Raw genomic sequence first — 13,165 nt, 5'->3', positions numbered from 1 at the left:
TTCTATGGTAGTTCTCTGGCCTTTGAGCCTATGGTTTCTGGTTTTCCAGTCAGCGTAAGAGGCAGGTTCCCTCTCAAGGCATAGGTTTCAAGCTAGACCAGTCACTCATTAGCAGCTTATACAATTTCCAAATCAACTTTACTCTAGCAAAGCTTGTCGACAGGACAAACTGGGTCCAACATCTTGTGGCTAGGTTGTTGTCACAGTCCTTATTCTTGAAGTCTTACCTGGTTAAGACAGGCAGCTTAAGCTCCATCTACACCATTATTAGAGTATTAGCTCGGGTCATTCTATTTGATTCCTGAGAGCTTCCATTGTACTAGGTTTCTAGTTTGTCACAGAGATTCTGTCCATTCAAGTTTTTTGTCCCAGTACTCTCTCCCTCCATTCTCTGCCTACCAAATCCTATCAATTCCCGTCCCCACATCACTGCCCTTGTCCAGGCTCTCTTTCTCTTTCAGAATATTTGTGCTTCCAAATACTTATTGGAATAAGTATTTGGAGCCTTCCTTGATACTTAGCTTCTCTGGGCCCGTGGATTATATCAAGGTTATCTTGTACTTTGTGGCTAAACTCTAATTACAAGTGAGTACCAACTTTGGCTTTCTGGGTCTCAGTTACCTCACACAACATGATCTTTACTAGTTTCATCCATTTACCAGCAAATTTCATGATGTCATTATTTTTAATAGCTGAGTAATACTCCTTTGTGTAAATGAACAACATTTTCTTTATCCATTGTTTAGCTGATGGACATCTAGATTGTTTTCAGTTTCTGGCTATTATGAAAAAAAAAAAAGCTGCTCTGAACATAGTTAAGTGTCCTTGTGGCATATTAGGGTAACTTTACCCAGGAATGGTATAGTTGTTGGGTTTGTAGGGAAACTGATTCTCAATTTTTAAGAAACCACCATACAGACTTCCAAAGTGCCTGTAAACTTTTCCACTCCCACTAGCAATGGAGGATTGTTCCCCTTCTTTCACATCCTTTGTAGCATCATATACGAATCAATTTATTGACTTTTTCAGTCAATGTTGGTTCTATGGTAGTTCTGTGCCCTTTTGAGCTTCTGGTTTCTGGTCTTCCAGGCAGTGTCAGAGTCAGGATCCCTCTCATGGCTTGGGTCTCAAACTTGTGTCACTTTTGTGTATTTATCTTAGCCATTCTGACAAGACAGAATCTCAGAGTCATTTAGAATTGCATTTCCCTGATGGCTAAGAATAGTAAATATTTCTTCATGTGCTTCCTGGCCATATAAAATTCCTCTGAGAATTCATCATTTAGATCCGATCCAGATATTTTTAACTGGATTATTTGGCTTACTGAGGTCTAGTTTCTTAAGTTTTTTTTTTTTAATATATTTTAGTTGTCAGTCCTCTGTCCATTTGTGACTGGTTTAACTCACTCAGGATGATATTTTCTAGTTACATCCATTTGCCTAAGAATTTCATGAAGTCATTGTTTTTAATAGTTGAGTAGTACTCCATTGTATAAATGTACCACATTTTATGTATCCATTCCTCTCTTGAAGGACATCTTGGTTCTTTCTGGTTTCTGACTATTATAAGTACTGCTGCTATGAACATAGTAGAACATGTGTCTTTGTTTTATGTTGGAGCATCTTTTGGATTTATGCCCAGGATAAGTATAGCTGGGTCTTCAGATAGAACTATTTCCAATTTTCTGAGGAGTTGTCAGACTTATTTTCAGAATGATTGTACCAGGTTGCAATCCCACCAACAGTGGAAGGGTGTTCCTCTTTCTCCACATCCTTGCCAGTATCTGCTGTCACCTGAACTTTTTATGTTAGCCATTCTGACTGGTTTGAGGTGGAATTTCAGGGTTGTTTTGATTTGTATTTCCCTGGTGACTAAGGATGTTGAACATTTTTTTAGGCACTTTTCAGCCATTCAGTATTCCTCAGTAGACAATTCTTTGTTTATATGTGTACCACATTTTTAAATACAGTTAATTGATTCCTGGAGTCTAGTTTCTTGAGTTCTTTGTATATATTGGATATTAACCTTCTATCAGATGTAAGGTTGGTAAAGGTCTTTTCTTAATCTTTTGGTTGCCATATTGTACTATTTACAGTGTCCTTTGCTTACAGAAGCTTTGCAATTTTATGAGGTCCCGTTTGTCAATTCTTGGTCTTAGAGCATAAGCTATTGGTGTTCTGCTCAGGAAATTTTCCCTTGTGCTGATGTGTTTGAGGTTCTTTCCTACATTCTCTTCTATTAGATTAAGCATATCTGGTTTTATGTGGAGGTCCTTGATCCACTTGAACTTAAGCTTTGTACAAGGAGATAAGAATGGGTGAATTTTTGTTCTTCTACATGCCAGCCACCACTTGAGCCAGCACCACTTGTTGAATACTGTTGAATATGCTGTCTTTTTACCACTGGATGGTTTTAGCTTCTTTGTCAAAGATCAAGTCACCATGGGTGTGTGGCTTAATTCTGGGTCTTCAATTCTATTCCATTGATCTACCTGTCTTTTTTGTACCAATACCACACTATTTTTATCACTATTTTTCTGTAGTATAGCTTAAGGCCAGAGATGGTGAGTCCTCCAGAAGTTCTCTTATTGTTGAGAATAGATTTTGTTATACTGGGTTTTTTTTTTTTTTTTTTTGTTATTCTAGATGAATTTAAGCATTGCTCTTTCTACCTTTCTGTAAAGAATTGAGTTGGAATATGGATGGGATTGCATCAAATCTGTATACTGCTTTTGGTAAGATGGCCATTTTACTATGTTATTCTTGCCAATGTATGAGATTGGGAGATCTTTCCATCTTCTGAGGTCTTCTTCAATTTCTTTCTTCAGAGGCTTGAAGTTCTTGTACAGATTTTTACTTGCTTGATTACAGTTGCACAAAGATATTTTATATTATTTGTGACTCTTGTGAAGAGTGTTCTTTTCCTAATTTCTTTCTCTGCCCATTTATCCTTTGAGTAGGGGAAGGCTACTGATTTGTTTGAGTTAATTTTTTATCCAGCCACTTTGCTGAAGTTATCATTTGTAGGAATTCTCTTGTGGGATTTTTGGGTCACTTAAATATACTACTATGTTATCCGAAAACTGTGATATATTGACTTCTTCCTTTCCAATTTGTATCCCTTTAACTTTCTTTTATTGTCTAATTGCTCTGGCAAGAACTTTGAGTACTATATTGAAAGTGGGCAGCTTTTTCTGGTCCCTGATTTTAGCGGGATTGCTTCAAATATTTCTCCATTTAATTTGATGTTGGTTTGCTGTATATTGTTTTTATTATGTTTAGGTATGGGCCTTAATTTCTGATTTCTCAATACTTTTAGCATGAAGGGGTGTTGTATTTTGTCAACAGCTTTAATAGTATCTAATGAGATGATCATGTGTTTTTTTTCTTTGAGTTTGTGTATACAGTGGATTATGTTAATGGATATTTTTATATTGAACCAATCTTTGTCCCTTTGATAAAGCCTATTTGGTCATGGGGAATGATGGTTTTAAGGTGTTCTTGGATTCAGTTTGCTAGAATTTTATTGAGTATTTTTGCATTGAAGTTCATAAGCGAGATTGGTCTGAAGTTCTCTTTCTTAGTTGGGTCTTATATGGTTTAGGTATCAGAGTATGTGTGGCTTTATAGTATGAATTAGATAGTGTTTTTTTTCTGTTTCTATTTTATGGAATAGTTTGAAGAGTGTTGGTATTAGCTCTTTTTTTGAAGGTTTGGCAGAATGCTGAACTAAAGCAATATGGCCCTGGGCTTTTTTTGTTTGGGAGGTTTTTAGTAAGGACTTCTATTCCCTTAGGGTATATGGACCTTTTTAGATAGTTTACCTCCTCTTTATTTAAATTTGGGACAGGGTATCTGTTTAGAAAATCACCCATTTCATCTTAATTTTCTAGTTTTGTTAAATATAAACTTTTATAGTAAGATTTGGTGATTTATTGAATTTCCTTGGTCTCTGTTATCATATATCCCTACTAATTTCTGATTTTGTTAATTTGGATGCTATCTCTGTGCTCTTTAGTTAGTTTGACTAATGGGGTATCTATCTTGTTCATTTTCTCAAAGAACCAGCTTTTGGGTATGTTGATTCTTTATATTATCCTATTTGTTTCTATTTTGTTGATTTGAGCCCTGTATTTGACACTGTTTTCTACCTTCTACTCTTCTTGGGTGTGTTTGCTTCTTTTTGTTCTAGAGCTCTCAAGTGTGCTGTTAAGTTGCTACTATTAGATCTCCCCAGTTTCTTTATCAGAGAACTTTGTGCTATGAATTAGCACTGCTTTTCATTGTGTCCCATAAGTTTAGGTATGATGTGTAATCATTTTCATTGAATTCTAGGAAGTCTTTAATTTATTTCTTTATTTCTTCCCTGAAATCATTGATTAGAGAGGTGTTCATTCAGTTTCTATAGGAATATGGGATTTCTGTTCTTTTTTGTTGTTGTTTTTGGTTTGGTTTGGTTTGGTTATTTTGTGGGTTTTTTTGTTTTGTTTTGTTTTGTTTTTTGTTTGTTATTGATGCCTAGGCTTAGTCTGTGGTGATCTATAGGATGCATGGCACTATTTCAATCTTCTTTTAAATGTTGAGGCTTGTTTTGTGAACAATTATATAGTCAGTTTTGCAGAAGGTTCCATGAGTTGCTGAGAAGTATGTATAAGTTATTTTTTTAGAGTGAAATGTTCTTTAGATATCTGCTAAATCTGTTTGGTTTATAACCTTTTATTATTTTGGGGGGATTGTTTTTGTTTTTTGCTTTTGTGTTTTCAAGACAGGGTTTTTTTGTGTAGCCCTGGCTGTCCTGGAACTCACTCTGTAGACCAGGCTGGCCTTGAGCTCAGAAATCTGCCTGCCTCTGCCCCCTGAGTGCTGGAATTAAAGGCGTGCACCGCCTGGTGGTATATAACTTTCATTAGTTTCACTGTGTCTCTATTTAGTAGCTGTTTCAATGACCTGACCATTGGAAAGACTGGCATGTTGAAGTTTCTCATAATTATTGTGTGGGGTTCAATGTGTGATTTGAACTTTAGTAAAGTTTCTTTTATGAACATGGATACCCTTGCATTTGGAGCATAGATGGTCAGAATTGAGATTTCTCTTGATGAATTTTTCCTTTGATGAATAAAATGTGTCCTTCCCCATCTCTCTTGGCAATTTTTGGTTAAAAGTCTATTTTTCTGGATATTAGGATGGCAACTGCCTCTAGGGGAATACCAGGACAGGGAAGCGGGAGGGGGTTGATTGGAGAATGGGGAGGGGAGATGGCTTATTGGACTTTCAGGTGGGGGGAACCAGGAAAGGGGAAATCATTGGAAATGTAAATAAAGAATATGATAATAATAATAATAATAATAATAATGATGATGATGATAGCAAACACTGCCTGTTTCTTGGAGCTATTTGAAGAATACTTTTTTCCCAGCCTTTTACTGAGATAGTGACTGTCTTTGTTTTTGAAGTGTGTTTCTTGTATGCAGCAAAATACTCGATCCTGATTATGTATCCTAAATGCTAAAATCCTTATATGCTAAAATATTTTAGCTTATTCCTTTTTATTGGGGAATTAAGTCTGCATATATTGAGAGATATTAAAGACAAATGATAGTTGCTGTTATGTTTGTTGTTGTAGGTGACTTTAGTGTATCTAATTCTCTCCTTTTGGTTTTGTTGTGAGATAATTTCTTGTTTTTTCCTTTGTTGTAGGTACCCTCTCTGTGTTGCCGTTTTCCTTCTAGGGTCATGTTTAGGGTCTGGTTTGCTACATAGATGTTGTTTAAATTTAGTTTTGTCCTAGAATATGTTGGTTTATCCATCTATGATGAATGAGAATTTTGCCAGGTATAGTAGTGTGGACTGGCATTTGTGTTCTCCAAGGTTTGCTTGACCTCTGTTCAGGCTCCTCTGATTTTTAGGGACTCTGTTGTGAAGTCTGCTGTAATTCTGATAGGTCTGCTTTTATATGTTACCTTGCCTTTTTCCTTACAGCTTTTAATATTCTTTCTTTGCTCTCTTTATTTAATGTTTTGATTATTATGTGACAAGAGGATTTTCTTTTGTGGTTCAATCTTTTTAGTATTCTATAGACTTCTTGTACATTTATGGTAATTTCTTTCTTTTGGTTGTGGAAGTTTCGCCTATGTTTTTGTTGAAGATGTTTTCTGGTCTTTTGAGCTGGGAATCTTTTCTCTCTTCTATTACTATTATTCTTATATTTAGTCATTTCATTTTGTCATGGATTTCTTGGATATTTTGGGTTAGGAGATTTTTATGTTTTGAATTTTCTTTAACCCTTGTGTAAATATCTTCTAAGGTATCTTCTATGCCTAAGATTCTCTCTTTAACTATTGTATTCTGTTGTTGATACTTGCATCTGTAGTTCCTGACCTCTTTCCTAGGTTTTCCATTTCCAAAGTTGCCTCCATTTGTGTTCTCTATATTGTCTCTACTTCCGTTTTAGGTCATGGATTGCTTTCAATTTCTTTACCTCTTTGTGTTTTCCTGTATTTCTTAAAGGGACTTACATGTTTTCTCTTTGAGGGTTTCTGCCTGTTTACCTGTGTTTTCCTTTGTTTCTTTCAGTGAGCTATCTATATTCTTCTTAAAGGACTTTATTATCTTCACCAGATAGGATTTTAGGTTGCCATTCTAGTTTTCAAGTGTGTTGGTGTATCCAGGGCTTGCTGTTGTGAGAGAACTGGTTCTGATGATGCAAAAGTATATTGGCTTCTGTTGCTTATGGCCTTGAGTTTGCCTTTCACTAACTAGTTATCTTTGGTGTTCGCTGCCTGGGTGTCTGTCTGGATACTGCCTCCTCTGTCCCTGGGTTGCTGCAGGTCTCTTGGGAAGCTTGGGGCCTCAGCTGTAGTTGACCTTCGTAGAAGCCTTCAGACTCTGTGGTCTTTGGAGAGGCATGTGTGTCTGTGATCTTTTGCCCTGGGTACAGCTAATCTCCTGGGATGCCTTCAGAATGTGGTTTTTGTTCTGGGTACAGCAGATCTCCCGAGAGGCCTTTAGACTGTGGGGTCTGTTGTCCTGTGTGCAGTAAATATTCAGGGAGGCTTTCAGACTATAAGGACTTCAGAGGAGCAGATAATCTGATACACTTCCTCTACAGTGGGCACAGGCTGGAAAATGGTTTAGTTCGAATGGGGGAGAGGGTGGTGATGGCTTCAAAACCCACTGAGATTCTTGGAGTTCCCAGCTGCTCTGGTTGTCTGAGAATGTCCCTTACCTGTTGCCCTGCCTGTATCAGATATCCTGGGAGGTCTTCAGATTGTGGTGTTTTCAGAGCAGCAGACAAGCTGATGATATGCCCCAGTGGAAAGCATAGGACTGAATAAAGCTATTTCTGTTTGTTTGTTTTCTTTTGTGTGTGTGTGTGATGGTATTTTCCTTCCGCTATTCCTATTAGTCATAGGTATTGATTTTTAAATATTGTTTCAGAATTCTTGGATGTTTTATGTCAGGATCTTTTATTCATTCATTCATTCATTCATTCATTTATTTATTTAACTTATTTTGATTTAACATTTTCTTTGATGCATCCAGGTCGTCTATCATATCTTTAGTGACTGAGATACTCTTTCATTCATCTTGTGTATTATGTTGTCACTGTTCTTATCCCTAATTTTTCATTCCTCAAATTCTCTTAGTTTATGGTTTTTTTTATTACTTTGATTTCCACTTTTATGTCTTTAACAGTTTGTTTCTTTCAACTGTTTGCTGGTTTTCTTGGTGTTCTCTAAGGGATTCATTCCTTTCCTCCAATTGCTTGCTTGTGTTATCCTTAACTCCTTTATGGAATTTATTCACTTCCTCTTCAAGTTTTTTCTTATGCTTTAGCTATGTTCTATTATTCAGGACCTGCTGTGGTAGGATAGCTGGACTTTGGTGGAGACATACTTCCCTGCTGTTATTGATTGTTTTCTTTTGCTGGGATCTAGGCATCTGTATTTTGGGTGATTGTAGGTCTAGGTGCTGATTTTACTTTTGTCTCAGTTTGGTGGGAGTTTTATTCCTTGGGTTATGTTTCTTCTCTGTGTTTTCAGAAAGTGTGTTGGCTGAGGGTCTCTGCTATATTTGTTTGCACAACTATTTATGGGGGAATGCTTGCAGGGGTTTTTAAGGCTGGTCTTCTAGCAGGTGTGGCCTGTTGTTGAGAAAGGCATATTTGCTGACCTGGTATCTGGGACACAGTGACAAGGTGGGATGGAAAGGACAGGGGGATTCATAGGTGGGTTGGCATATAGGGAGGGGAAGCTGCAGTAGGTGTTCTGTTCTGCCTGAGAATTGGGTCTGAGATCATGGATATTGTGGTGGAGGTCTGGTTGTAGCCTATCCAGTTTTCTGACAGGTGTAGCCTGTGATTGAACAGGAGATATATGCTGAGGGGGTGGGGGTGGGGGAAAGGCTGTGCCACAGGAATCAGACAGGAAAAGAAATCTAGAAAACAGGTGAATGATCTATGGGATCTATAATAGCCCTGCAAAGTGCAGAGGGGAAGCTGCAGCTAGTATTCTGCTGTAGTACTAGGGGTGATGCTGAGAATAGGAACTGGGGTCATAGTTATAGAGAGAGTAGGGGAGGTCTAGGTTCAGCTTATCTGGTCTTTTGGCAGCTATAAGCTGTGGTTGTGTGGGGGATATTTGGTGGAATTGGGGACTGGGATTTGTCCCAGGAGGACAGGAGAGCAGGAAGGTCTGTGAGATTCACAATAGGCATGCACAGGGCAGGGAGTGGGGGGTAAAGCTGCAGCTGGTGTTCTGTTGCAGCTGCTAGTGTGTTCTGAACCTAATTTTGCTGTCACAAATAGCATCCTAATCGAAAGTGATAATGAAATACTGTGAACCAGTGTTCTGAATTTCCATGTGTGTATATACTATACACTTGGGAGATAAGTACTTATATAAATATAGCCAATGAGATACCTTGTATAAAAGTACATTCACTTGTCATGTCTTGTTAATATTTTAGACTTACCATTTTTTCCATTTTCTTGGTGTATATAAACATTTGTTCTAATCTCAGTGTCAGATATCATGTTAAAATGAGTAGCTACCATAAAGTTTATTTGTATCCATGTGTATACTTTTGTTCTTTATAAATTGTAGTTTTATAGAAATGTTACATCTCTGTTATGCATTGAGTCAAATATGATACCAAGTATGTGACATGCATTTCATTCATTTATGGCTTATCCTTTAAAGAGAGTATCAACTATATGAACAGTAGAAAGCCAGTCTCTGTAATTATGTAATGCCTGTATGTACTTGGTTTAGAAGTCTATGTCCTAATGAAATAGCTTACCACCAGATCTCCTATTGCAAAAATCACCACCATCATGAAATATCAGTTTGTGAAAGATATGTCTTTAATGATACAATGTTAACCCTATTAATATTTTATATATTACTCCAAAATATTATCAATATTCTCTATGGTCATAAATATTTACACATGAAAATTACACTTAAGTGTATAGGCAAAATTTGTAGTTTAGAAATTTAATAATTAAATTTATCAAAATATATAAGTGAATACACAAATAAATATTTGCTGGTATTTAAGACTGTTAAATACTGAACTAAGAACTTGCTGTTTCAATTAAATTGGCAGAGATTACAAAATCATGTAAATTGAAAGATATTATCTATACCCTTTAAAATATATGACATAATGAAAAATACTGTATGTCTGTCATATCCTTAATCCTGAGTGTATAAGAGAAATGTAATAATTTCTATAACACCACAACATATAAAAAATATGCAAGTAGTTACAATGAGAATGACAGTTATTCATTTTAATGTGATCTATAAATTTGGTCTAAGAATAAATATTTTTGCTCACATCAATATTTATGTACACAAAGAAAATGGTGATAGAAATTATTAAAAATAAGTTAAAATATTAAGAATACATAAGCAATGATTATATTTCTAAGCAAAGGCATCTCAATGAAAATATTTGTATAAGCACCCCATCTCCCACATTTCCACACAAGTGTGAATATGTACCATACAAAAGAGTAGTTCAGGATATTTCATTATCATTTTCTATTAGTGTGCAATTTATGAAAGTTAAAATATCTATTATTTAAGGATCTTTGAAAATTTTCAGAGTTAAAATAACTTTAAAATCCCTAAAATATAATTGAAGCCTAGGCATCATGGACCATAACAATGCTGAAAGAACAACTCTGGGTATGGGAATCTGCTGTTCAGCACTACAGCCTTCTGAGCTGCAGTCTGTATCCTTTATGGCCTTTTCAATGTGCAGTCATGTCATACTTGATTATCCTGAGAAAGAACAACACCAATAGATGTGCTATTTCAGAAAAGGAAAAGTCTGTTTTCATCACTAGAAACCTCTAGGCTACTAAGAAAGGGGGAGGGTGAGAGAGATAGTCTTCCTCTGAGATGTACCCCGAACATATTTTCTAATACTAAGCAGTCATCTGTGAAAACATATACATAGAAACAAAACTAAATGCTAAACTCAGCATACTGCATTTATATGTTTATGTACACACATGTAATATGTTTTATAGATATAAATATCTGTGCACATACATATATATCAACAAAGATGAAGTAGGGGAGCAAGGATGAGGCAGGGGGACATGAGAGAGCGTGGATGGGGAAAAGAGTCGAAGGAAGGTGATGCAATTGTAATCTAAATTTTGAAAATATAATGTTAAGTCTAAAGACACAACACTGTATTTCAAATGCTCTATACTTCCTTTAATTTCATACCATATATGCCATTTTCAGTTCAGTTAAAAACATTAGTTTTCTGAAGTGTTTTATTTTTATTGCTATTGGCAGTTTATTAAAAACAAGGAGGAGATATTTACAAGGTCAACATGAACTTATTTCATATAAACTTGACATTTTAATGCTATTATAAGAAAAGATTTTGATTCCTTTATTACTGCTCTAATTTAAAAGGCAACTTTTTTCCTGTTTAACTAAAGGACTTAAGAAAAAACAGAGTTCCTGATTTAAGAATTATTTGTAATGACAATTTCACTTATATAAAACTTTTGTTCTTTGGTATATAGTTTCTATTTTTGCATATTTCCATCCAATAGTCCACTACTTGGCAGGAGTTGATATGGTCATGTGTACTTGTAATAAAAACATAATAGATGCAATCAGTCACTTGTTTACTCTTTTCCATAATAAGCAAATATAATCAAAAATTGGAAAACTAATTTAACCGGGAAGAAGTTTTGTTTTATTTACCTCTTCATTCTATTAAATTCAGAGAGGAGCAAGGTGGCTTTACTTTCTTCACCAAGACTGGACTGCTAGAAAGCTGAATCATTGCAGAGCTCATATTCCTCAGAATTACCCAGAAGCAAAGGCAGTTTCAAAACAGGAAGCTCCACACACACAGACTCCTCGTTAACTCATGTTACACCATTCCTTAGAGAGTACCTAGACAAAGAAGCTCTCTCTGTATTATTTAAGTGATAATTCATTTCTATACTTAGTATATTTCAGCTAGAATTACATAATGAATTAAAGATCATTATGACATTGCTTTAAAAGCAATTGTGCTTTTCCTTTATACTGTTTAAGTCTACAGCTTTTGCCTAATCCAAAACTGTCTTTTATTTAATGGAACTTCACATGGAGGTATCCCAACACTCAATGATACTATTCTGCTAAAGTCATAGTAATTGAAGGTGCATCTTGTACTCACTGAAAAGACTACCACACAAACTAAGCATCTGAAATAATGAAGAGTCACTCCATTTGCCAGTTCTTTTTTTGATTATTGGTTATTTTATTTCTTTACATTTTAAATGTTATCCTCTTTCCCAGGTTCCCCTCTGCAAACCCCTTACCCCATGCCCCTCCCCCTGCTCCTATGAGGGAGCGCTTTCACCCTCCCACCCACCGACCTCAGCCCAGTTCTTAATGGCTTTATGTTATCTAAAGTCCATGCATATATTGGATTCTGGGTTACAGAGCTTCAAAAATGAGTTTAAAATAAATTTTGTTGCACTAAGTTTATATCATTGTAGCACAACAAACTTCCATTACTAGAGAAGAAAAACTAAAATATTGGGTCAAATCATAATACACTAGCTATAATTAAGAACTCAGTAAGTATAAACGGGAATGATTAAGGTGATGTTACCTTTTTGGATAAGATTATTCTAATAACTTATTAAATAAATGCTATCTGATTTTGATGCATGTTTTAAATTTAGATAGAGATTTTCATTTTTACTCACTTTCTACAACAGTGTGATATACAATGGTTTAATTTTATGATTCTTTTATTTTGTGTTTGTTTCTTTTACTTATTCACTTTACATCCCACTATTGCTTCTCTCCTGGTCACCCCTTCACACGATAATTTCTCCATAGCCCCTTCACCTCTAAAGAGTTGGGGGCACCCAGGGTTATCTCCTCTCCCTGGCATTTCAAGTCTTTTTGAAGCTAGACACTTCCTCTTCCACTGAGGCCAGACAGGCAGCCCAGCTAGAAGAACATATTTCATGTACAAGAAACAGCTTTTGGGATAGTGTCTGCACCAGTTGTTCCAGACACACATGAAGACCAAGCTGCACATCTGCTACATATATGCAGGAAGTTTTAGTTCCAGCCTGTGCATGTTATTTGCTTGGAGGTTCAGACTCTGAGAGCCCCAACGGTCCAGGTTAGTTGATTCTGATGGTCTTACTGTGGAACTCCTATCACCTTCGGGGCCACAATCCTTCCTCCTATTCTTCCATAACAATCCTCAATCTCCATCTACAGCGTAGCTGTGGTTAACTGTATCTGAGTCAGCTGGTGAGTGGATCCTCTCAGAAGACAACCATGCTAGACTCCTGTCTGCAAGCATAATAGAGTATATCATTGATAGTGTCATGGATTGGTGTTAGTGAATTTTATATTTCTTAAATAAACCCACTTATCAAGATTAAGCATTGAAATAAAACTTTAATAGTAGGTAATCTCCGTTTCTTTTTATGTCTTATCCCTGCATGCTGGTTTCTCAGGTCTGACTGTTGATCACTTTGGTGAACGCATTTACTGGGCAGACTTTGAGCTCTCCGTCATTGGCAGTGTCCTGTATGATGGTTCCAGTCCAGTGGTCTCTGTCAGCAGCAAGCAAGGTTTGCAGAGCACTTTTGTTATTGACTCTACTAACTC

General features: G+C 36.2%; 1 protein-coding gene across 1 annotated transcript in view; it reads left to right on the top strand.

Moving 5' to 3' along the window:
* Positions 1-13,165, top strand: part of Lrp1b (LDL receptor related protein 1B) — a 1,719,438-nt gene that overhangs the window by 1,627,150 nt on the left and 79,123 nt on the right. Inside the window, exon 80 of the mRNA XM_052181021.1 lies at positions 13,012-13,128. Coding sequence (XP_052036981.1) covers positions 13,012-13,128 — 117 coding nt within the window. The remainder of the gene's footprint in view (positions 1-13,011; positions 13,129-13,165) is intronic.

The sequence above is a fragment of the Apodemus sylvaticus genome, chromosome 5 (assembly GCF_947179515.1).
Source record: "Apodemus sylvaticus chromosome 5, mApoSyl1.1, whole genome shotgun sequence".
Taxonomy (NCBI): domain Eukaryota; kingdom Metazoa; phylum Chordata; class Mammalia; order Rodentia; family Muridae; genus Apodemus; species Apodemus sylvaticus.
The sequence above is the reverse complement of the archived record's forward strand: the minus strand, read 5'-3'. Positions and strand labels throughout refer to the sequence as shown.